The following is a 24,912-nucleotide window of genomic DNA, read 5'->3' as shown; positions in this document are numbered from 1 at the left end:
TCATGGCCCCAAGGCCAGTGGCCGGCCCCCTAGCAACTCTGGAACCGCTGTGGATTTCCGCACCCATTATGGGGGCATAGGTCGGTCTCAGGGGCATCTGACAGAGGATTGATGACAGACAATCGACAACAGTCTCCCACCGCCCCCTCACGTGGTACGGAGTCAGAGCAGGTTCCCCAGGGCCAGCCAGCCTCAGCTGAGGCTCCCATAGCAGAAGCGGCAGAGTTTGCAGACCCACCTGTACCTGCCACATGATCATCTATCCATCTACCAGTATTTTTTCCAAGAACTCCTAGTTCCAGCAGGAATCCTATTTCCCTAGGCTGGGCATTAGAGAGGCCTTAGCTTTCTACCTGGATAGCAATAAATGGTTTAGGAGATAGCCTTTGTGGATAGATTTGACAGGGCTCCCATTTCTACTAATCCATTTAGAGAGTCTTTATTGGGTTGTATCTGTACCTTTTATGAGTCTGCAGGTTCTCAGCCCCCCTAGAGTGCAAGTGCATTCAACTTGACATCTACTGCATTTTTGAAGAGTGTCCCAGAATCTGAGATCTCTTCTGTGAGGCACTGGTGAAGTTGGGAGCATCCTGTTCAGTAACCTATGCTGGTGAAGGCATAGAAAAGAAATGGACCAATCACTGAATGCAGATCTGTTCATGGATATTGTCTTAATCGGAGGTTAAATCATAAGAATAGTTTACTCATTGATTTTAATTTTAGGTTTGTATTGAGTCTTCCTTAGTGTGCCTCTAGATTGCAATAATCTATAAACAGTATTTTGGTTTATTTGTAACTTTTGTTGAAGCGAATTTCTGTTTAGGTACACCCTCTTAGGTCTACATAATGAGGGAAGGAATAAATTATATGCTAATTAAAATGACAAATACAGATTACTGTATTGCGTCAGAAGACATGCATCATACAATTTGATTTTTTTTTTTTCTTTTCCCATGACTACTTTGCGGTTGAGTCCAGTGGCTGTTTTCTAATGAGCGGTTGCATTTTTTCCAGGTAATTTACTTAAAGAAAACACCAGAAGAAGCATTCAGAGCACTATTATCTGGATCTAATCCACCCTATCTTCCATTTAGGTATGTCTGCAAATGAAATGTTACTTTGTTGAAATTTTGTTTTACTTTAGAGCTTGATTTTCTTGAGGCATTTTCAAAGTGCTGAATGTGTGATGTAAAAATCTTATGGTTATAAAATGATTACTTCCCAAGAAATTCTTCTTTGACTTTTGGAGAAGACATTTGCTCCTGGATAGAATAATAAATCCATATAGATTGAGAGCCTTGTTTAAAACACGTTTCTATCTGAGAAAATCACTGCTGATCAGCCACTAATTAAGGTTGACAACATTGTAGCTCAAAATTAATTTATTAGAAAGATTGTAACTTGCTGATAACAAAAATTTCCCTGTCATACACTGAATTTTACAAGTAACAGAAGCCATCTCAATCAGTTTATTCCAGTGGGGCCTGTATAGCTAGACTTTTGAAATAAATAATTTTATACACGTGTACATTGTCCCCATTTTAAAGGGGACATTTGAAGCTAATTAATGACTGGGTGTTCTATCCATTTTTTATGGATAAATTAGATTGATGCATTTTAGGTAAATTTGCATTGAAACCTGCATTTAAGGAGGTTTAATCTCTTCTTTGTATACATAACATAGAGCAAGGATTCTCAAACACTTTTATAGAGTGGACCACACTGCAGTAGTATTGCGCGGACCACTTGCCCTCCCATTTCTGATCACAACAATCCATAGCAACTCTGGGAGGCTTACGTGCCAGCTGGCTTGAAGAGGCCATTGGGCAGCCTTAGACCTTCTCCTCCCATAGGGAATAGTCATGGTGCAAGGGGACCTCTCTGTCTCTTCCATGGCAATGTAGGAGGCATTTTCAGGGCAGACATATGTGCCTGCAAAAAACCAATAAAGCATGTTGAAAGAGGGGCTGAATTTAGGGCAGCCCATAGGACTGCCTAGTGTATGTTGTGGACTGTGCTAGCTCCTGCAACTGCTCAGTGAAGGAGTATCAAACTGTGTCATCCCTCTGCTGGTGTCTGCCTGAATCAGGCTCTTGGACAAACAGCTGGGTGAAAGCTAGAATACCTGGATGTAACAGGCTTTTCTGAGGACCATTGTGGCTACAAAAACCTCTTGCTGATGACTTTGTTGCTAAAAGTACTTGGCATCAGTTCAGTGATCAGTAGAGCTGTTTTGTTCACACCTTGTGTTTAGATATCTGCCAAAAATATAGAAAGTTTGCTAAGCTGCTGGCATCAAAATCCTGCTAAGCTGGCACTGTTTATAAAATAATAAAAAGGCACTCAGTGGCCTGAATAAAGAAACGTATCTTTTACATTGAAATGCTTGGTCATAAAATCCACAGGATCAAAAGTGTAAAATGTGTGGACAATAGTGTGTGCTTTTGAAAAAGCAGTTGAATTAATTTATAGTTAGTCTTAGTAACTGTGTCCCAACTAGTGCATTTTTTCTGATTCTCGGTCTTTCCCCTCTAGTTTGTGAGACGGGTAGTGTCTCTCATCTCTTGATGCAGATACCGTTTCTGAGGCTTTAAGGTGTGGTCACATTCCTGTCCTTGCAATACATTCTCTGCCTCAGGTAGTACAAAAAAGGCAGCATTCAGCTCTTCTGCCTTTATTGCTTATTTTGAGGGAGTGACAAGTAAAAATCCTTTCTCTTCCTTTTAAGGTGCAGAAATTTGGGGAGCTTTGTTTCTTAAATGGTGTCACCCATTGAGCTCATGCTCTCCTTTTCCTTTCATTTCTCCCATCATGGAAAAGACACAGAGCAAGCCAAAGTTCAGGAGACATAGAAGGGAGCTCTGCCACAATTGCTCCCAGTCCATGGACTCTTATTTTGCTAGGGAAAGGATTCAGAGCATGGATTTGTTAAAGCCTCAGCCTACCCTGCCCCACATGAGCCAAACCTTTCTTAGAAACAACTTGAGAGTGATTCAGTCCTTTTCGGTTCTTGCAACTAAGAAAACCAGACCTCCTTCATCTATAAAGGACATCAGTGAGGGAGAAGTATTCTTTTTAAAAAAATTCTCTGAATCCCCCTGAATTCCACTTGGAAAAGAAAAAGCTCAAGGATCATCCCAGATTCTTAAGTGAGTAACTGAATCACTTGGCAAGGAATCAAGCATTCTTTGAGTCTCCTTACTGAGAGAGAGATCCTATACTCTCTTAGGGATATTTCCCTTCACTTCCTCTCCACTTGTATATTGGATGATGAAGAGATGCTGACTATAACCCAAAATGGAGCATCAGACGAGAAAAGGGGGTGGTCCTACTGGAATGATGACCTCTCCTACTCCTCAGAAAAACAAAATAAATAGTAAAAACTAAGGGGAGGAAGCCAAGAAGTGCACCAGATTGTCCCCTTTCCATAAGTTCTAATACCACCATCAAGGAAGGGGCACTACACTGCTACCTCGGTATAATGCCACCCTATATAACACAAATTTGGATATAACGCAGTAAAGCAGTGCTGGGGGGGGGGCGGGGGGGGCTGCGCACTCTGGATCAAAGCAAGTTCAATATAACACGGTTTCACCTATAACGCGGTAAGATTTTTTGACTCCCAAGGACAGCATTATATTGAGGTAGAGGTATATTTGCTTCAGGATTTTGAAAATCCTGTGATGGGGAAGCAGGAATATTTCTTCCCCAGGCATGTTTGAATAAGAGTGGATTGATTTTGCTTTTTAATCATAGTGACTTCAAATGACTTACTGTGTTATGATTTAAGTAAGCAAGCAGGAAACCTTGACTTTTTAGTTACTGTATATACTCAATCATAAGCCAGTTCATTTATAAGCCAACCCCACCCCAAGATGGATAAGTAAAAATGGAAATTTTTAATAACCTGTTCATAAACCGACCCTATAATTCAGGGGTCAGCAAACTTTGGCTCCCAGGCCATCAGGATAAGCAACTGGCGGGCTGAGATGGTTTGTTTACCTCGAGCGCCTGCAGGCACGGAGGTAAACCTAAGTAAACAAAGTGTCACCTGGCCCACCAGCTGCTTACCCTGACGGGCCGGGACCGCAACTGGTGGGGAAATTTTTTGCGGGGGAGAAGCTGGTGGTCAGGAGAGTAACCCCTGTGACCATCCCCCACATGACCCTACCCTAGCCCAAGACTCCCACACTCTCCCCATCTCTTTCCTTATCTGGGGAAGGCCTGGGGAGGATGTTTCTGGCCTGGCTGGAACTGCTCCGGTAAGCTGGGCAGCGCGGCTGCAGACTGCTCTGGCAGGCCAGACCAGGCAGTGTGGCCACAGCATGTTCCAGCGGGTTGGGTTGGGTGGCACGGCCGCAGCGTGCTCTGGCGGCTGGGGCTGAGAGGCACGGCTGCAGCCTGCCAGCCCTGGAGCTGCAGCTGCTTTGTAGGCTGGGGGGAGAGCAGCATGGCCAGAAGCAGAGAGACTGGCCCTGCCTCCTCTTGCTGCCTCTGTTGCTGGGAGGGGCTGTTTCCCACTTCTACCTCTCTATACCTTTTCATAAGCCAACCCCCTTCTCTGGTGCTTCCCCTTTTTACTACAAAAATTTGGCTTATGAACGAGTATATACAATACTTTCCTAAAGAGAAGGTCATTTTCATTGATTGGTATAACTAATAAAATATCTTGACTTAAAACTACTGAATATAGCCTTTACACTAAACTTGGTATTTCTGTTTGCTAACCAGGAAGATGCACTATATTGATATTCATTTATTTAAGCAATTATATACCTTTACTTGCATTTATTCCATTTCTTAATTTTTACATTTGTCTGAAATGACATTTATGTACAAGATTTTTTTTTACATGTGATTTCTTTAAGCTGCATTTGGATATAAACTGGAATTCAGTTAAAATGCACACACACTTTTTAAAAATGGTTTTATTTAGTTAAAACTAAATATGCGAGGTACGTGTTTTGCATTTAAAACTGATTAATTAAACAAAGGAAATATCTGTAGTTAGTGAAATTGAAGTGATTCTGGTTACCATGTCCTTCAAGTTTTTAGAACTAGTAAACTTTATCCTCTCACACCTTGTTTTTATTCATAGTTAAGTAGAGGAAAACAAGCTTTTCTGGTTTTTCAATTCCCAATTCGCTTCTCAGCAAATGAATGAACTAATTGATTGAACAGAAACAAAGAAAATATTTGCTTTTCACCTGCAGAAGAGGCTGATTCTGTGAAAAAATGGTTTAGCACTTCACCAACATCTGAAGCCAAGCCTTAGCCAGTGATTGCCATAAATTCAGTGGTTGAATTTTCTTTTAAACTTGAGCAGCAGCAAATTATTTCAATAGTTTGTGCCTTAACATAAGTTGTTCTGATGTCAAATTTTATTATAGATTTGTTTATTTTTAAAGAAGAAAAATATTTTGTCTGATTTTTAAATTAAATATCCAATTTCTTATTTATTTATTTTTTTTAAATTCTCGTGTGTGGTGTATGGATTTGGTTTGAATCCATATGGAGGAAAGTGGTGCCTACCACTGATATCCAACCTGAGAGAGAGAATGAGCAAGCTAAATCTAAGGATAAATATCTCCTTTGCAAAACTATAAAAAAAGTTGCAATTCCCTTGCATTACTCCTTTTGAAGAAGTCATTAGGGAGTAGTGGGAAACTCCTGATAAAGGAAAGAGGTTTAATTGTCAGGCGCTGAAATTCTAGAGCATTGTGGAACCTGGACTGTCATCATACTCCCCAAGTTGATGCAGCAGTGGCAGAGAGATGGTAACCTCTGCAAAAAGAAACCCTTGTGACCCGTCCATTCAAACCAAAAACTTTGAAGACAGAAACATCCTAAAATCTGATGATCCTCAAGACCCATGATGAATTTAACTTACAGAAGCTAGGGATTTTTAGTAGTGTTTGTAATGGATGGCTTCTGTGAGGCTTGCAGTAAGAACCAAGGAGCCAACTTCGTCCTAAGCCCTGGATAGCAAATAATTATCCAGAGCAAATTCTCTGTAATTTCAAGTTCACAGAATTCTGCTCTAGGAGAAATCAGATAAGGTAGTGGCTGAGAGACAAATGAAAGTGCTCACTCAGGAAAATACAAGAAACTATAAGACACTGATGTAAAGATAGAAGCTCATTTCGATCCTAACTACAGGAAAAAATACCCATTGGATAAGAGTAGTAAGACCGTGATTCAGAATACTAAGGGGAAGTCCACATCCAGGAATGGGACCAACACTTTTTTTTCTATTCCAAATAATCAGAATGCATTCAGCAGTGCCTACCTCTGTCCAGAAATAGGCTGTCGGAAAGAAGGTTATTCCACTTCTGAAATGTATCTGATTCCAATCAACTTCAGACAATTGGGTCTGGGTGCTAATGTGTGGCATAGTTATCTTCATAGAACCTCCTGCTCTTCTACATCTCTTCCAAACTTAAGATCTCTAGTGGGTCATATGTAGTATCAAGATTCCTTGGGGTAGTTCATCCTATCCAAACCAAAAGGCATATTTTCCTGTTGAGGTCTGTCCCCAATGCTACGAGCTCTTGTAACCCGTCCATTTGAACTAATGGCATTTAATTCTCCATTTTTAAATGTATTTATTTTATTTTACAAGAAGACATGCTTCCTGGTCACAATAGTTTTGGCAAGAAGAGTCTCAAATATCTCTGCTCTTAGAAGACACAAGCCTTAGAAAACCATCCATGAGGACAAAGTAGATCTTTGATCTCAGTCATTTGTAACCAAGATTAAACTCACAAGAAATTATTCATTCTTCTTCAAAACTGCAGCACCAAAGGGAAAAAGTATGGCACATGTCCACTTTGAGAGAGTCAGTAAAAAATACTGTTGTAGAACCAATCAATTCAAGAAAACATCTCTTTGTATTCATTTCCTTCCCACTGGGCCTGAAAGCATCCATAGCTAGCATATTTAGGTAAATCAAATTTATCAGCTATCATTGAAGTATATCCAGTTATACATAAACGGATTTCAGAAGGATCAGAGGCAACTCAATACATTTGTGACCTTCTGTGCGGCACACTGTCAGTTATTCCAGAGAAAATCTGCATCTGCCACTTGATCATCAACTGACAATTTGATAAAGCACTACAGACTTGAACTGCATTCCTCTGCAGAAATATCTTTTGGCATGAAGTTTCTCTAAGCAGTGATTCTAAAATAGAAATATTACTAAATTTAGGGCTGTGGAATCATTTCTTTAATTCATTCATTCTTATGCCTTACTAAGTTTCCTTATGCTTACTACATCCCAGATATCCTAGTGGACAAGAGATATGATCCAGAATGGAAACTCTGGTAACTTCATAGCTTCCCTGAAGGGACAAACAGCTTCTCCAGTAAAAAGGCTTTGGGGAAAGCGCATTGCTTTGCCCATGTTAAAAAGTTCTGGTGATCTTTTTTTTTTCTTTTGAGAAGCTCTAATACCTTCATCCTTTGCAGCAGGGACTTGAGCTTTATATCAGAGATGTGCTGCTTTCTGTTACTGTGAAAAGGCACCCATATTTGGCAAAGTTATAAGCCTTTGAAAAATCACAGGCACATTCTCTCTAGAGACTTGCTAGAGCTTCACAGCTTATTTCCCTGAAGATTCCACCTTGCTGAACAGGATTTTCCTTTCAGTTGCTGCCTTGAGCTGTGTGCACTGGCAGTGCTGGGTCAGAATCAGAGGAGACAAGACAGACCTGCCTAAGGGCGGGGGAGGCGAGGAAAGAGGGTGATTAGAGTCCAGGAGCTGCGCCAGGGTTTTTGGCGCCCTAGGCGCAGGGCCGGCTCTAGCCATTTCGCCGCCCCAAGCACGGCGGCACGCCGCGGGGGACGCTTTGCCGCTCGCCAGTCCCACAGCTCCGGTGGACCTCCCGCAGGTGTCCCTGTGGAGGGTCCGCCGGTCCCACAGCTCCGGTGGACCTCCCGCAGGTGTCCCTGTGGAGGGTCCGCCGGTCCCACAGCTCCGGTGGAAATGCCGCAGGCGTGCCTGCGGATGCTCCACCGGAGCTGTGGGACCAGCGGACCCTCCGCAGGCACGCCTGGGGGAGGTCCACCGGAGCAGCCTGCCGCCCTCCCGGCAAAATGCCGCCCCCCCGCCCCCAAATCCTGGCACCCTAGGCGACCGCCTAGGTCACCTAAATGGAAGCGCCAGCCCTGTTAGTTTGAAGTGGAGAGAGAAATTGGAGCTGCAAGTTGGGGTCATGGCAAATGGACTGGCAGCTGGAGATGGGGATGGATTGAGAACCTGGGGTGTGGGAGATGGTAGGGAATGGACACCAAGATTAGACTATCAACAGAGTGGGAGAGACTGGGACTGAATATATATTGCATATATGTATTGGGATGGGCAATATTTATACGTAAAAAAAATAGATCCTGAAGCGGCCATCCTATAGATACCGAGAACACTTCTCTGGGGTGGGGTGGGCTGGGAGAGAAGTCAGTCCCAGAAAGGTTGCCACCAACTTGTCTGTCTTTGATTTTTTTGGCTCATGTTTTTCCCATTCACAAATAATCTCATAGACCAAACTGAACTGCCTTTGTATGTGCAGGAAGAGATACACTAGAGCTTCACAACTCCGGTGTTCATATCTTTGGACTTACCAGTCAACCCGGACACCATGTGGAACCTGAAGTAATCAATCACGCAGCAGCAGAGACCACACCAAAGGGAAAAACCCAGCAAATACTGTACTGCTTCAGGAATTCAGCCACAGAAGGGTGGAGGTTCTGTAGCCTCAGGTTTGGGGGGAGATGTGGACTCTGAGCGCGGAAGGGGGCCTCAGGGTTCCTGGCTCACAGAGCACCAGGGCTCAGGGCTTTAGACCCATGGGGAGTGCTGGGGCTCGAGGCTCCATTCCCGACTTCAGGCCCATGAGGGGCTAAAGCTTCAAGCCCTGGCGTGTGCATCCCTCCCCCACTGGAACTGGGAATGGAGTCATGGGAAGCCTTGGCACCCCCCGCAGGGCAGAAGCTGGGAATGGAGCTCTGGGGCTGAAGCATGAGACACGGTGCCCTCCGCGAGGCTGAAAGCAGGAGTGGAGCTGTGGGGCTGAAGTCCCAAGCCCCAGCGCTCCCCCCAGGTCTAAAGCCCTGACCCCCCCAGAGGCCCCCCTTCCCTGAGTCCTGGCACCTGGAGAGTCAGAAGATCTCTCCCCCCCACCTCCCCCAATGGCTGAAGTCTGTACTGTGTTGTTCAGAGTTAGGGAACATTTGAGTTACGAACAACATCCATTCTCGAGATGTCCATAACTCTGAGGTCCTATTGTATTTTCAACAAGGGGGAAAAGTCAGTCCAAGAAAGGAAATACATTTTCTGTGAGTTACCTTAGTGGTGTTCAGTGCTTGTTGAATCAAATCTTGCATTGCAAAAATAGTTTGACATGATGATAGTTTCATGATTTGAGATTATCCTGATATAAGTGACTTCAAATGTCAGAATTTATCAGTGTAATGATCTAAGGAATTACTGTTGAGTCATGTCTGCAGATAGTTTCTTTAGTTAGGGGAAGCTGGTAATATGACCTTTTTAAATTTCTTGTGAGTATAGAAGACTATATTCTTTATTTAAATAGTTTAGAGATTGCAGGATAAAAGGATTCCTTTAGGGGACGCTAAATATTTACTCAGAAACTGATTTAGTTTCGTTTAGTTCAATGACCTGAAAAGGCCTTAATCAGCTTAGAGCTTCAGCAGTTATTTCATTTAAAGACTGCTTCAGCAAAGTATTGTGGAAAAGTTTCACTGTACCCGTTACCAGATATATAAAAACACTTTTATAGTTGCAGACTTGAAGACAAAGCAGTAGCTCAGAGAGGCTTATAGACATTGCTGCTTCATTTGAGAAGATTTTTCTTTCTTGGCTGACTCATTTTCGTCATATCCAAACCCTCTAATTTCTGACTCTGCTACTGAGGAAAGTACCTAAACTCTTAACTGTCTCTTTCTCTCCCTCTGCCCGAGGAACACCCATTGTATCATTCAGACATCCTTTTTCCTACTGTAACCTTGAAGTTTTAGATTTTCTTTACAACAGCAGGGAAATCCTTTTTGCAAAATTACTTAACTGGAAATGTGCATGTATTTATATTCAAGAAAAAAGCCAAATATATTTGTATTATGGTAACTGCATCTGAAAATCTTTTGAATTTTCTTAAACACTGAGGAAAATTAAAATGCAAAACTAAACTCTTCAAAAGCAGTTATGTAGGAGACAATATTCAAAAGTCCATGGGTGTTTTCGGAAAGATGACTTGACTTGTATTCAGCTGAATGTGCTACGAGAGCAAATATCTAATAAATATCTGTGAGGTCTGATGTTTGTATTACTGTGTTCGTTTGCGAGTCCCATGCAGATTCCATTAATAGTTTGTCACATTTATATTTCACATAGGTTTCAAAATATGAAAAATATTAATCTGTTACCATAGCCCTGCATCAAATAGCAATTGGTAATGGCCCTTTTAAAAAAAAAAAAAAAATGGGAAGTGTGTACAATGTTGCAGCAAGTTAGCCACTTAAGATTGGAAGAGTTCTCTCAGGCTACCAGTACCTGACAAGCAACAAAAGTACCTGACAAGCAACAAAAATACAGAAATAGTATAAATTCATAGATTAAGTTGCAAATATCTGTATGTTACCATTTCATTATTTTATTGATCTGATGTCAAGTTACATCAATATTTCTTCATTCCTAACACGGAATTTAATGAATTGGACTATAGGAAATACAGGAAGAACTGGAGTTCAAAATGCTGCTTTGTTTCAAACACACAGGCTCTGTGCCTGCAAATAGTTATGCATGCTCTTACTAATTAAGTAACTAGACCATTGAAGCCAGTGGGACTACTTACTTATTAACAGCTAAGCACATGCATAAACTTGAATGATTGGGACCTCATTGTGATAGGCAGAGGCTTACTTTTTAAGAGTAGATAGTTTCAAGAACTGTTTTCCCCCTAGATTCCTGAATTTCCTCTCCTGTTTCCTCTATGTAGCATTCTTGGAGCCTACCTTGCACCTCATGTATGACTGCATTTCAGTGATGCTCTGTGTATTATATGTGAAGTACTTTGGGATGTCTAGGAATGAAAGGCCCAATAAAAATGTAAACAACATTTACACGAAAAAGTGCAGCTTTGCTCTACACCACTAGATTGCAAGCACTTACAAGCAAAACTTCTCTCTCCAACAACAATAAATGCAGGAAATTCCAGATTTAAAGGGCAGTTCTATTTTTTTTAAAAAAAGACTAAAAAGGAAACAGTGAGATTGGAGGGCCATAAATATTCAATGAACTCATGTTCAAATTTTCACATCTTCTAAGTAAAAACATTTGTGTAGATGTGAGCCCTGCAAACTCGTACAGCAGCTAAAGCTCAAATTGTGTTGTCTGGTTTGTACATTATAACTATAGTTAATGATTGTGAAACTGGAACCTATTTAACAATTCTGTTGATTATAAATAATCTAGAAAAGAATTAAGCTCAAGTGTCTCATGATTGAGACTGCCAGGATTTATAAAAACATAAAGGGTAAAATCTGTTTTTGTCTTAAGATGCACAGAGAGCAGAAATATCAAGTAAGGTAGTGCCAGGTATTTCTGACCAGAACCTCCTTTTTAAGATCTGTCCATGTGTATATATATATATTTTTTTATCCTCTCAGCTCAACTTCATGTTCATCCTAATGATACGCTAACATCACAGTCTGTGTGTGACCATTAAAGTACCAATTCTGATTTCAGATACTCTGATATTAGACCTACCTGGTAAGAGAATCTTTAGAAGGATGGGTCCACCAGTACACAGGGGGTGGGAGGGGGGTCATTAAACAAACTGAATTGCTGTTCAAACTTTGCTTGATATTTTCCTGACCCTCTCAAAGGAATACATTTTACAAAATGTGGAATTTTTTCTGTTGTGCAGAAAACACAAATCTTTTGGGCTCTTTTAGCGAAAATCTGTGCTCTACTACTAAAATTAGCTTCACAAACTCAAAACCTTCATGGACTGAAGTTTCCTAGTATTTGAAATTCTTATCTCTTTCAAAATGATTGATCACTTTTTCCCTTTGTACAACAAGCCAGCAAGTTCTGGCAAGCCTAGGAGATTTAGAATAAGTGTCTCTGAAATTTACTATTAACCAAGCCATAGCAGCACTGTGTATCCCTTTCACAGTAACAAAGTGCCAATAAAACCAGTCTTGAAACTAAGTATGATCTACTATACTAAGGAAGACAAGCTTGAAAAGACCCATAATATTATAACCGACCCCTACACTGCTCTGTAATCCAGTATTAGGGCAACAAAAAGGAAGCCAGATGTACAACTCAAATTCCACTCAGTCTAATTATTAGAACAAAATCTCATTTTCCCCCACTATCTTTTTTAGTCAGTCAATAAAACCAGTATGGCCAGTTTTCATGGCCAGTTGCCTGGGTGCCAGCAAGAAGGGGGGATGGACACAGAGCATACAAGAGAGTAGCTCCCTGTTCTCAGTTCCAGTGTTCAACCCCACTTTACTCTGGAACAGCCATTACATGGAAAGTCCAGCTTAGGCCCTGTAGGCCTGAGGTGCAGCATTCTGTTACTCTGAGGATAGCACATGTGCAGTCTGCTCAGCACTACAAGCAGTGAGAGGCTTGAGCAGAATCATCTAACATTACTTAGAGCAGAATCATCTAACATTTTAGCTGCTAAAAGTGAAACAAATCTTTTGAGCATGTGTGAAGAGGAATTTTTCAAAGGCTTATAACTTGACCAAATTTGGACAGATTGTTAATGGCGCAGCAAAAGGCACATCCCTGATACAAAGATCATCCTTTTCCAAATTTCAAGTCTTTGCTCCAAATGATGGAGGGAGGTAGAGGTTTCCAGAGAAGACACTGCCAACATTTTTTTTTAATACTGAAAAACAACAGCCTTGTTCTCAAAAAATGGCTCACCCATTTTGACTTAAGTTAAAATCAGTCTGATGCAGACTCCCTGCAAGGAAAGTTTCTGACCAAACAGTTGAAGTTTGGCAAAGTTATAAGCAACTGAAAACAGAGTCTTCATAATGGAAAGTGTCAGGCAACTTTAATAATAAGCAGAGCTGGTAGCACCGGCTATACATTGTACTAACAACTAGTCCCAATCTTTATTGGGTCCACCAGAATAAAAATAAGGCCTTAAGTCTGAAAATGTTTGTGTGTGTTTAGTTTTACGTTAAGCATGTGTCATAAATAGATAGCTAAGGGTTAATGTTTCTTTCACCTGTAAAGGGTTAACAAAGGGAACCAAACACCTGACAAGAGGACCAATCAGGAAACCGGATTTTTCAAAGCTTAAGGGAGGGAATTTGTGGGTTTTTCTTGGTCTTGGGTCTTTGTCTGTCGGTGCTCTCTCAGCTTATGAATGATCTATTTCCAGTCCTTCTAATCTTCTGTTTTCCCCAGTTGTAACTACAAAGGTAGCAAAAGTTGTAGTCTTTTAAATTGTTTTTGCTGTATTTGCATCTGTGTATCTGGCTGGTGAATGTCTTTTATGTGTATTTGGCTATAAGTACTTTAAAATTGTATTGTTTTGGATAAGGCTGTTTAATCCCTTTTCTATGTTTTTCATTTTCTATCAAGTTTGAAAACCCTGTATCTTACCATCCTAGATTACAGAGAACTGTTATTCTATTCTATTTCTTCCTTTTTTTTAATTAAAGTTTTGCTTTTAAGAACTGTGGATTTTTTGTTTCTAGTTGACCACCAGGAAATTGGTGTGGAGAAAGGAAAGACGGGGGAGGGGGAAGACTAGCTCTCTGTGTTTAACATCTTCCTAGTGTTCCAGGGCCGGAAGAGCCTAAGAGGGGAGAAGAAGAGAGAATCTTTTTGTTTCCTTGTCTTTGGGGTGTTCTTTGTGGAAGAGAGGAGACATTGCTTCTTGTATTGTGACGTAAAGAGGTTGCATCAGTAACTCTCAGGTTAGCCCAGAGAGGAAATTCTGGGTGGGAGAGAGGTGGGGGGGGAATGGTTTATTTCCCTTTGTGGTAAGACTCAGGGCTTCTGAGTCTTGGGGTCCCCCAGAGAAGGTTTTGGGAGACCAGAGAGGGAGCCAAGCCTGGAAATCACTTGGCTGGTGGCAGCGATATCAGATCTAAGCTGGTAATTAAGCTTAGAGGGTTCATGCTAGCTTCTCAGTTTATGAACGCTAAGGTTCAAATCTGAGTAGGAAGCTATGACAGCATGAAACTAAGTGTTTGCAAGATAAGGGCCTAAAAAACCCTAACAGAAATAATAGATGCTGGAAAGCTTGCATTTTTTTAAATTAACTTATTTTTGAATAATTGTGACAAAACATCTTTAAATAGCATGCCCTGAAACTTCTTTTTAAAAAAATTCTTTTAAAATATTTTAAACACACATTTTTCTACTTTCTTGCTGATATTTGCAATGGGCCTAGGAGTAATTCCATCACACCTACTTGAGATACACTCTTATCCTTCTCATTTGTCCACTTGTCTGCCTGCTGTTTCCCTATATGCCTTCTATACATATGCCTTCCTCTCTGTTTAGTTTTCATCTCTGCTGCTACTGTTACTGGTGAATGTCTTCTTGCAGAACCAGGGGAAAAGCATACAAACTTGCTCCCCCTGATCAGTATGTGCCAGCAATGGTATTACATTAGTGCATGAGACAGGAAATGCAGTGGGACATCAACAAAACAGTAAAATGGGCTACACAGAAATCAACAAACATCCACAGTCTACTAAGGACCACTGCACCAGCGTCAAGCAGTGAAGTTCTCAAATCTGGCTCAATCATGTGCATCCAGAAATCTGTGGGGTGGTCCCAGGGGTGTTGCCAGCTGGGGTCACAGGGGATGCACTTCATGTATCAATGGAGCGTTTCAGAGCAGTGTGTGCAGAGGTGTTTTTGTCCTTCTAAGCAATATGGCCAAAGAGCATATAGTGCTGCTTTTGAATACGAGTGACTGAAATCTTTGAGATTATGACTCTTCAGACAAAGTCAAAATACTTTATGCTCAGGATTTGGTGCTGACAGGGCATATGGAATGCCTCAAGTTGCTCCAGATTTGCCTGTAAGAAGGTCCAGGTTTCTGACTCATATAGCAATACGGGTACACAGAAACATGGTCAAATATACAAGGTAAACTAACTGAAAATATTTTTTTCTGTAATTTTTCAATTAGTCATCTTGTTACTTATAACAATAGAGTATTATTAGACAGAAATAGACATTTCAAGTTGCACTGTCCAGTTTCATTTTTTATGAAGACTGCCTCAGAATCTTTAAAGTCCATGAGAGCATTCAAGATTTCTGTCTTTAAGATTACGTCTGCAAGATCCCCACAGAGTTGCTTGGTACTCCAGCTTAACTAAGTTGTCTCAAAAGAAGTATGGATTGATCCTGTTGGGATCTGAAATTCATGTTCCAGGGAAGCTGGTTAGTTTCATCCTGTGATTTAGACCATCAAGCCATTCCTTTCATTTGTCAATTTGTCTAAATAAATTGATGGTTTAAAATAAAGGATTTCCAAGTTCCAAATGGACAAAAAAAAATTTATTTCTATAAAAATTGAAACAGAGACAGAAGTTATCCCTGTACAGAGCTATACTCATTTATATTAAAATACATCTTCTAATAGAATTAATAGAAATAATTGACACTGTGTGGTTATTTAGTTAATAGGGAGGTAGCGTCATGATTTTTTTTATCTATCCGTAGTACAAGTAGCTTTCCAGAGTTCATACTTTTCACTGCTTCATCTGGTTGTCTGGGTTGTTAAGAAGGGGAGATATAAATTATCTGCCTTATCATGTGTATGAAAAACAGGAAATGTTCCAATTCCTGTTTTCTGACAGGATTACTGGTGTTTCTCACCTGTCACAGGTATGAGATGCACTCTCCATTTTGATCTTTGATCCTAGCGTTCTCCTGTTCTCTTTCTCTCACCATTTCATTGTCAGGCTGTGAGTAATTAAACATTTTATTCCAGTGAACGCACTCTTATGACTTTGTTTAGGAATTGAATCTTTAGATTGAGCATGGTGCTTAATTGTAGTTAATGAAAATCTACCCTCATGCAACTATTGCTTGAAAATATGTTTTTGCTGATGTTGATAGGATGGTACATTTTTTGTAAAATGAAACAAAGAAAAGTAACTTCATTAAACTTTCTCAGTTGTCACATTTCATTACTGCATGCATTTCATCTACAAATACACACGAGCTGTTGATTTTTATGTGAGCTGACATAAGTAATGAGATAAAGTAAATTCTTATATTCATCAAAGCATTAAAATTAACAGGCAAATTATTTGGGTTTCTACAGTTAGCCAAATCAGCTGTCATGACACTTCCTTGCTGCACAATGGATTCTTAAAAAGAAAATATTAATTCAGTGCCTCTGCCACAGTATCTGATGGCTTATCAGCTGGAGGAGTAGTTGGTTATTGTACACATACTAATACAGCCAGAATTATATGCTAATTGCAATTGAATGTTTTGGAATAGTGTAAAAAAAAAAAAGTCGTGTGCACAATTTGTAGTATAATAACTCATACAAAACAAGTCTAATCACCACCGTTCATTACATAGTTCTGTAAGCGCTTTACAAAAACACTTTGTCCTTTTCTCATAGCTTTGCCACTTAATTACCTTCTCTGTGTATAATAAATTTTTCTATTATTGCTGTTCTGTTCAGGGTGGTGGTGGTGTTTTTTTGAGATATTCATGTGTATGTTCCTATTCATTCTGTGTCTCAACAGACATAATACTAAAATACACTTGTTTATCTTCTCCAAACTACTTTTTTATGCATTTTAGCCCCTTCAAAATTGTATCTCCTTTTGTATAACAAAATTCATTATTTTCTGTGTTTTTTGAAGCTTATCAAGAGGATATTTTGATTTTTATTGAGAACTTGAAAGCTTAAAATTTTTAAATGAATTTGTTTTTAAATATTTTTAAAGTAACAGTGAAATTATTCAAATTCAGTTTTCCCATGCCAAAACTTATTTCAAATAAACATACTTTTTATGTTTAACTTCGTATTTATCATTAGATTATAAAAAGCAACTCACTTGTAATGCAGCACAAAGCAGTCTGTCATTTGTAATTTTCTTGAGTAAACCTTGCCCCAAAGACAACACCTACCGTTATAATTGCAACTAAATATATTTCCTTCTGGTGAAGATACATATTATTCTCTTAAAACATGAAAATGTGTATATAGAAAATACTGTACTAGCCAGCTAAAAAGGGAAGCTACACTGTTTTATGATGTGCAATCAAGACTTGCTTTAACTGTTTTTGTTCTGTATTTTCTGACACATCTGACTTAATTAGGACCATAGGAATTGCCTTACCAGATAAGACAGACCAGAGGTCTTTCTAGTCCAGGGGTTGTCAACCTTTCAGAAGTGGTGTGCCAAGTCTTCATTTATTCACTCTAATTCAAGGTTTCATGTGCCAGTAATACATTTTAATGTTTTTAAAAGCTCTCTTTCTATAAGTCTATAATAATATATAACTAAACTATTATATGTAAAGTAAATAAGGTATTTAAAATGTTTAAGAAGCTTCATTTAAAATTAAAATGCAGAGCCCCCGGACCGGTGCCCAGGACCCAGGCAGTGTGAGTGCCACTGAAAATCATCTTGCGTGCTGCCTTTGGTACGCATGCCATAGGTTGCCTACCCCGTAGTCAGTTATTCTGTCTCAATAAGAGACTAGTACACAAACTAGGGAAATGCAGTCTAGATAGAGCTACTTTTAAGGTGGGTGCATAACTGGTTGGAAAACCATTTCCACAGAATAGTTATCAGTAGTTCACATTCATGCTGAAAGGGCATAACAAGTGGGAGCCCTCAGGGATCAGTTCTGGTCAATATCTTCATCAGTGATTTAGATAATGTTACAGAGAGTACACTTTAAAAATTTGCAGATGATACCAAGGTGGGAGGGGTTGCAAGTGCTTTGGAGGATAGAATTATAATTCAAAATGATCTGGACAAACGAGAAATGGTCTGAAGTAAATAGGATGAAATTCAATAACAAATCCAAATATCAGAGGAGTAGCCATGTTAGTCTGTATCCACAAAAACAATGGGTCCGGTGGCACCTTAAAGACTAACAGATTTATTTGGGCATAAGCTTTTGTGGGTTAAAAAACCCACCACTTCAGATGCAGGGAGTGAAAATCACCAATACAGGCATAAATATATATTGGTACATGAAGAGAAGTGAGTCTCCTTACAAGTGGAGAACCAATGTTGAAGGCCAATTTAATCAAGATGGATGTCCACTCCCAATAATTGATGAGAAACTGTCAGTTAAAATGTTTACATATAAAATGATGGGGTCTAAATTAGCTGTTACCACTGGATAGTTCTCTGAAAACATCCACTCAATGTGCAGCAGCTGTCAAAAAAGCGAACAGAATGCTGGGAATAATTAAGAAGGGGATAGAAAATAGGACAGAAAATATGTTGCCACTATATAAATCTATAGTACGCCCACATGATGAATACTGTGTGCAGATGTGTTTGCCCCATCTCAAAAAAGATATATTGGAATTGGAAAAGGTTCAGAAACGGCAAAAAAAAACCTATTGGGGAGTGGAATGGCTTCTATATGAGGAGAGATTAATAAAACTGGGACTTTTCAGCTTGGAAAAGAGGCGGCCAAGGGGAGATATGATTGAGGTCTATAAAATCATGACTGGTGTAGATAAGGAAGCATTGCTTACTATTTCTCATAACAACAAATGAAATTAATAGACAGGTTTAAAACAAGTAAAAGTAAGTATTTCTTCACACAATGCACAGTCAACCTGTGGAACTCCTTGCCAGAGGATGTTGTGAAAGCCAAGACCATAACAGAGTTCAAAAAAGAACTAGATAAATTCATGGAGGGTAGGTCCGTCAGTGTCTATTAGCCAGAATGACAGGAATGATGTCCCTAGTCTCTGTTTGCCAGAAGCTGTGAATGAGCGACGAGGGAGGGATCACTTGATAATCTGTTCTATTCATTTCCTCTGGAGCACCTGGCCCTGGCCACTGTCGGAAGACTGGATACTGGACTAGATGGACCTTTGGTCTGACCCAGTAGGGCCATTCTTATGTTCTTATTCTTATGTCAATACCAAGAGAGAGAGAATTGCCTTTGTAGTGAGCCAGCCACTCCCAGTCCTTATTCAAGCCCAGATCGATGGTGTTAAGTTTGCAAATGAATTGTAGCTCAGCAGTTTCTCTTTGAAGTCTGTTTTTGAAGTTTTTTTTGGTGAAGAAGGGCTACCTTTAAACCTGTTATTGAGTGTCCAGGGAGTTGAAGTGTTCTCCTGCTGGCTTTTGTATGTTACCATTCCTGATGTCTGATTTGTGTCCATTTATCCTTTTATGTAGAGACTGTCCGGTTTGGCCAATGTACATAGCAGAGGGGCATTGCTGGCACATGATGGTATATATCAAATTAGTATATGTGCACGTGAATGAGCCTCTGATGGTGTGGTCGTGTCCTACGATGGTGTCACTAGAGTAGATATGGGGACAGAGAAGCTAACAGGGTTTGTTACAGGGATTGGTTTCTAGGTTAGTGTTTCTGTGGTGTAGTGTGTAGTTGCTGGGGAGTATTTGCTTCAGGTTGAGCGGCTGTCTGTAAGCAAAGACTGGCCTACCTCCCAAGGCCTTTGAGAGTGGGGGGATTGTTTTCCAGGACAGGTTGTAGATCGTTGATGATGGACTGGAGAGGTTTTAGCTGGGTGCTGTACGTGATGGCCAGTGGTGTTCTGTTATTTTCCTTGTTGGGCCTTGTCACGGACTCACAGATCGTGCCCATTCTAGGCCCTGTGCAGTCTGTGGGGAGTGCCCCTTCCGGTGTGACAACCCTTCTCGGAGGTCCACTCTCTCTTGGGGTCAGGCCCCTCCACCTCCTGGAGCCGTAACTCTCTGAGCCTTAGCACGTCTGTCTCTCAACGTGGGCCCCCTCAGTGAGTCCACATGCTCTGGACCCCCCAGGCGTCCTCCCCCCCAAGGGGTTGATGCAATCCTGTTCTCTAGACCGGAGTGACTCTCAGCCAGCATAAAACAAGAGGGTTTATTGAGAGTTGAACATAGCACAGGAAACTCTCAGGGTCTCAAGCCTGGCCTCCTTCAGCCCAGCACATCCCAGTCTCCCTGCATCCAGGTGGGCTCTGCTTGCTTCCCCCTCCAGCCCAGAACCCCCCTGCTTCCCAGCTGGGCCTCCAATATCCCTGGCCCCAAACTCTGCCTCTGTCCATTGTCTTCTCCCCAGGTAAACAGGGTTGTAAACAGGAAGGCCTGGGTCTCCTCTCCTCTCAGCCCTCCTCTGACTGGAACCGGCTGGTCAGGTCACCGGGGTCCTCTCTTCACAGCCCATTGTCCTCCCACTGGCCAGAACCGGCTGTGTCTCCTGAGCCAGGTCTCCAGGTCACCAGTTGCTGGGGTCTCCATCGGCCGGGGTCCCGAGTTCCCTCTCCGGTCCTCTGTAACAACAAACTCCCTCTCTTCTCGTTAAATCAGTAACACCCGGGGATGCTGAGTCCCACCCCCTGTGCATGCAAACCACTGGAAAACACAGAAAACCCCAAGAAAACCCCCCACTTCGTCACAGGCCTGTCCTGTAGTAGGTGACTTCTGGGTACCCGTCTCACTCTGTCAGTCTGTTTCCTCACTTCCCCAGGTTGGTATTGTAGTTTTAAGAATGCTTGATAGAGATCTTGTAGGTGTTTGTCTCTGTCTGAGGTATTGGAGCAAATTCCATTGCCTCTTAGGGCTTGGCAGTAGACAGTGGATCGTGTGGTGTGTCCTGGATGGAAGCTGGAGGCATGTAGGTAAGTATAGCGGTCAGTAGGTTTCTAGTATTGGGTGATGTTTATGTGACCATCGCTTATTTTCACTGTGGTGTCCAGGAAGTGGATCTCTTGTGTGGACCGATCCAGGCTGAGGTTGATGGTGGGGTAGATAAATGCAAAGTACTCCACTTCGGAAGGAACCATCAGTTGCACACATACAAAATGGGAAATGACTGCCTAGGAAGGAGTACTGAGGAAATGGATCAGGAGCTCATAGTGGACGACAAGCTAAATATGAATCAGCAGGGTAACACTGTTGCCAAAAAAGTGAACATAATTCTGGGATGTATTAGCAGGAGTGTTGTAAGCAAGACACATGAAGTAATTTTTCTGCTCTACTCCTTGCTAATTATACCTCAACTGGAGTATTGTGTCCAGCTGGGGTGCCACATTTCAGGAAAGATGTGGACAAATTGGAGAAAGTCCAGAGAAGAGCAACAAAAATAATTAAAGGTCTAGAAAAAAAGACCTATGAGGGAAGATAGAAAAAATTGGGTTTGTTTAGTCTGGAAAAGAGAAGACTGAAAGGGGACATAAGAGTTTTCAAGTACATAAAAGGTTGTTACAAAGAGGAAGGAGGAAAATTATTGTTCTTAACCTCTGAGGATAGGACAAGCAGCAATAGGCTTAAATTGCAGCAAAGGCAGTTTAGGTTGGACGTTAGTAGAAAAATGTCCTAACTGTCAGGGTGGTTAAGCACGGGAATAAGTTGCCTAGGGAGGTTGTGGAATCTCTATCCTTGGAGATTAACAGCAGGCTAGACAAATGCTTGTCAGGGATGATCCAGATAATACTTAGTCCTGCCATGAGTGCAGCGGACTGGACTAAATGACCTCTCGAGGTCCCTTCCAGCCCTATGATTCAGAAAAGGGTGCAAAAGTCCTCTTTGGTGAACAGTTAAGGAACAACCTGTCTATAGGAAAGATTATCTAACGTCAGGCAGGTTAATGCTGTCCTGGAGTATCTGAATGTCTCTTCTAAATGTTTCATCTTACCTATCTATGGATGTTCTGATTTGAGACATTTATATTGATTAATTATATTAACCTGGTGCAAGTATGGCTGAGGCAAATGGTTACTTCTTTTATAATCCCTTATGAGAATGAGCCTAGGAGAATATGCTCACCAAAGCTATATGCAGTGGGTTGTTACTGGTACCAGCAGGGAAGAAAGGGGAAAAGTTTACCCAGTAGGAGCAGGAAGCGGCTGGCCCAAGTGCTCATTGTGGGGCAGGGATGGTCCACTGTCCTTCCAGCTGACAATAAGTCGAGGCATTTATACCCTGAGCAGTTCCAGAGAAGCCATCTTTTATATGGATCAGGCTGGCAGCACCCACAGCACCGACCCATGAAATCTGAAAATCCTGGGTTCCTTCATGACCCACTGCGGGCATTATACTAGTTGCCCCTTTTTCCTCAGAGACTGGAGGAAAAAAAAATGTCCCCCACTGCAGATTGGCCAAGGGGTGAGTTTTTCACGTTCCCCACCATGGGTTTGGGGTCGGGGAAGAGGGTTTAGAGTGTAGTGTCATTATGGAAGGGACTTGGTAATTGGATAAAATAGATTGGAAAATGATTTACAGGAAAAGATCCTTAAGGGAGATGAGGAAGTGGAGTTTTGGGGGTCTTAAGTCTGCTACAAGGGAGAACCAGCTCCCCCTCTTTTTCTAACCCCCTTAACTCTCTTACGAGGATCCCAGCAATGCAGTAGCTGGACTTGGTTGAGGGACCTGCACTGTACAATAGATATTTTAAGTGAATAAAGTTGCCACCCAGTTAAACCACATCCAGTACCTCTTGTGTTTCTTCAGTGTGGCTGGACAATGAGGATACTACTATGGGAAAGAGATGGGTTTAGCTGCGAATGTGGCAAGGTTATTTGTAGTTCCTATTTTTTTTTCGGACAGTTGGTTTCCCTGAGTGCTCTAAGTCATGCAGCATTACAAAATTGCAGATAATTAACAGATAGAAACATTAATTTAGTAAAATAAGCAGTGGACCAAATTCCCTCCTTACCCCTGCCTTCATGTATTACTGTCAGTTAAGATAAAAATCAGTGCATCAAATTGATCATTTCATGTGCAAATTAGAGATGCATATGTTCTCACAGTGCAAAAATCATATACTACACTTCTGTAATGGTCTCTTGGTTCTACAGGGTGAATAGTGTGAAAATTTCCAAGTTAGGACATGTTGTATTAATGTTTTGGCAGTATGTCTGTGGAAAAATGTTTGTTAAACTATGGCTGCATTTTGAAAAGCTTTTTATTTCTTCCTGTTTATGTTCATTATGGAATGGTAAGTTGTCTCAATGTATTAAGATGGGAAACCATTTATGAAGTACATGTTTCATGAAATGAAACGGTTTGAACAGTTTAAAAAAATATTTTCACTTCTGCCTGGCAATTTTTACGAGTGTGTTCAGTGTAACTTTTGAATAATATTCTTTTTGTGTTTGTTTTTGGGGTTTTGGTTTTTTTAAATATCTGGCTTGGTATTGAATATAATTTCATGTCACTAAGAGAAACTACATTTTTGCCATATTGGTAAAGCTACATTGTGTATCAAGATAATTGTTAACCATATCTGCAGTGACATATTTAAGTGAAATTGATTTCAGAAGAAATGCCAATGGGTCATCTTCACCCTTCTTCCTTAGGGTATCTGGGTTGCTTAAAAACAGAAATTAAGACTTGTTTCTGATTTCTGTTATGCATTTGTTTATTGTCAAGGCTGCTACTGTTCTTGCAGATGCTGCAGTAAAGCTTTTTTTTTTTTTTTTTTTTGAGGCTGCTAAGCACTGCTGCATATGTAACGAAGATAATTAATCTATCACAAAGCAGTACTGTGTGCTTCCTGAAAATGTAGTACTGCTGCAATGAAAGACTTTTTTTTTATTTTTTTAAAGATAGTTTAAACATTGGTTACTAGAAATTGAGTTACTCAGTGTGGGGGAAAGATATTTGTCATATTCATATTTGTAAGTGATGTTTTCTGCTAACTAGATTGAGCTTTCACATGGGGATTGAATAACAATGAAATAAATGGATGTAATAATGCTGCTGTGATTATGCCTTTTCTTGACTGACTGACTTTTGTCCGGTACATGTTAATGTTAATTTGTATTAAATTTTTAGGGATGCCTCATTTGGGAACTGCACATACAATCTCACAATCCTGGATTGCTTGCAGGGAATAAAAAAGGTAATATCACGTCTCCTTACTGTAAAATACAATGACTCTTTTTAAAAAAAAAAAATTACCTAGAAATCTGGTGATGGTTTGTTTGTTTGTTTTTGGTTGGTTGGTTGGTTGGTTTTTTTTGGTTGGTTGGTTTGTCTTTTTGTTTTTAATTTTCTGGGAAAGAGTCATACCCTGCCACAAAACTTGAAAGCATGAGTGCTTCCTTTAAATGCAGAGAGTAGGGGAAAGTATTAAACTACTAATTTACTAGTTGGCTACCACCTGAGTTTCACAGACTTCTGAAGATCAGCTGATGTGTAGGAACTTGTATGTCCACCAAACCTCTTCTGTGTGGAAATGTTTCTGTAACAATTCGTTGGCTCAAATTAAAAATTAGTACAAAGGAATAACTTAGGTCAGTGTCCTTACTTATTGAGAAAATATACTTAGATTAAATAATTTTAATTAAATCTTAACTGATATTTCAAAAATACTATCTTCAACACAGTATTTGCAAATGATGGTAAGAAAATTTAACAATGCTTAATCCAGTTTTATTACAAGTATTATCTTTATGACCTGTACTAAATAAAATTCTTGGAACAGTGAGTTTTATGATTTAATATAGCTTCCCAACCTTTCCAAAACTGTTGAAAAAGAAAAATGGTATGCAATTTTAATGATTTGCTTAGTTTTTGTTGTACCATTATGCAGCAATTTGACTTGAGTATTTATTCATTTTCAATGTATGGTTTCCAAACTGGATTTTCACTTTATAATTTTTGTGTTAAACTTTTATCAAGAAAACTAGTTAAAAAAAAAAAAGTCAAATGTATAGGTAAGTGTTC

The 24,912-nt window shown here is 40.4% G+C and overlaps 1 protein-coding gene across 3 annotated transcripts in view; it reads left to right on the top strand.

Annotated features, from left to right (window-relative positions):
* CDC14A (cell division cycle 14A) overlaps nucleotides 1-24,912 on the top strand; it is a 122,199-nt gene that overhangs the window by 36,663 nt on the left and 60,624 nt on the right. For all 3 annotated transcript variants that reach the window (XM_032804930.2, XM_032804931.2, XM_075067830.1), the window contains exons 5-6: nucleotides 1,015-1,094; nucleotides 24,019-24,085. In XM_032804930.2, coding sequence (XP_032660821.1) covers nucleotides 1,015-1,094; nucleotides 24,019-24,085 — 147 coding nt within the window. The remainder of the gene's footprint in view (nucleotides 1-1,014; nucleotides 1,095-24,018; nucleotides 24,086-24,912) is intronic.

This window comes from Chelonoidis abingdonii, chromosome 7, assembly GCF_003597395.2.
Source record: "Chelonoidis abingdonii isolate Lonesome George chromosome 7, CheloAbing_2.0, whole genome shotgun sequence".
NCBI lineage: Eukaryota > Metazoa > Chordata > Testudines > Testudinidae > Chelonoidis > Chelonoidis abingdonii.
The sequence above is the reverse complement of the archived record's forward strand: the minus strand, read 5'-3'. Positions and strand labels throughout refer to the sequence as shown.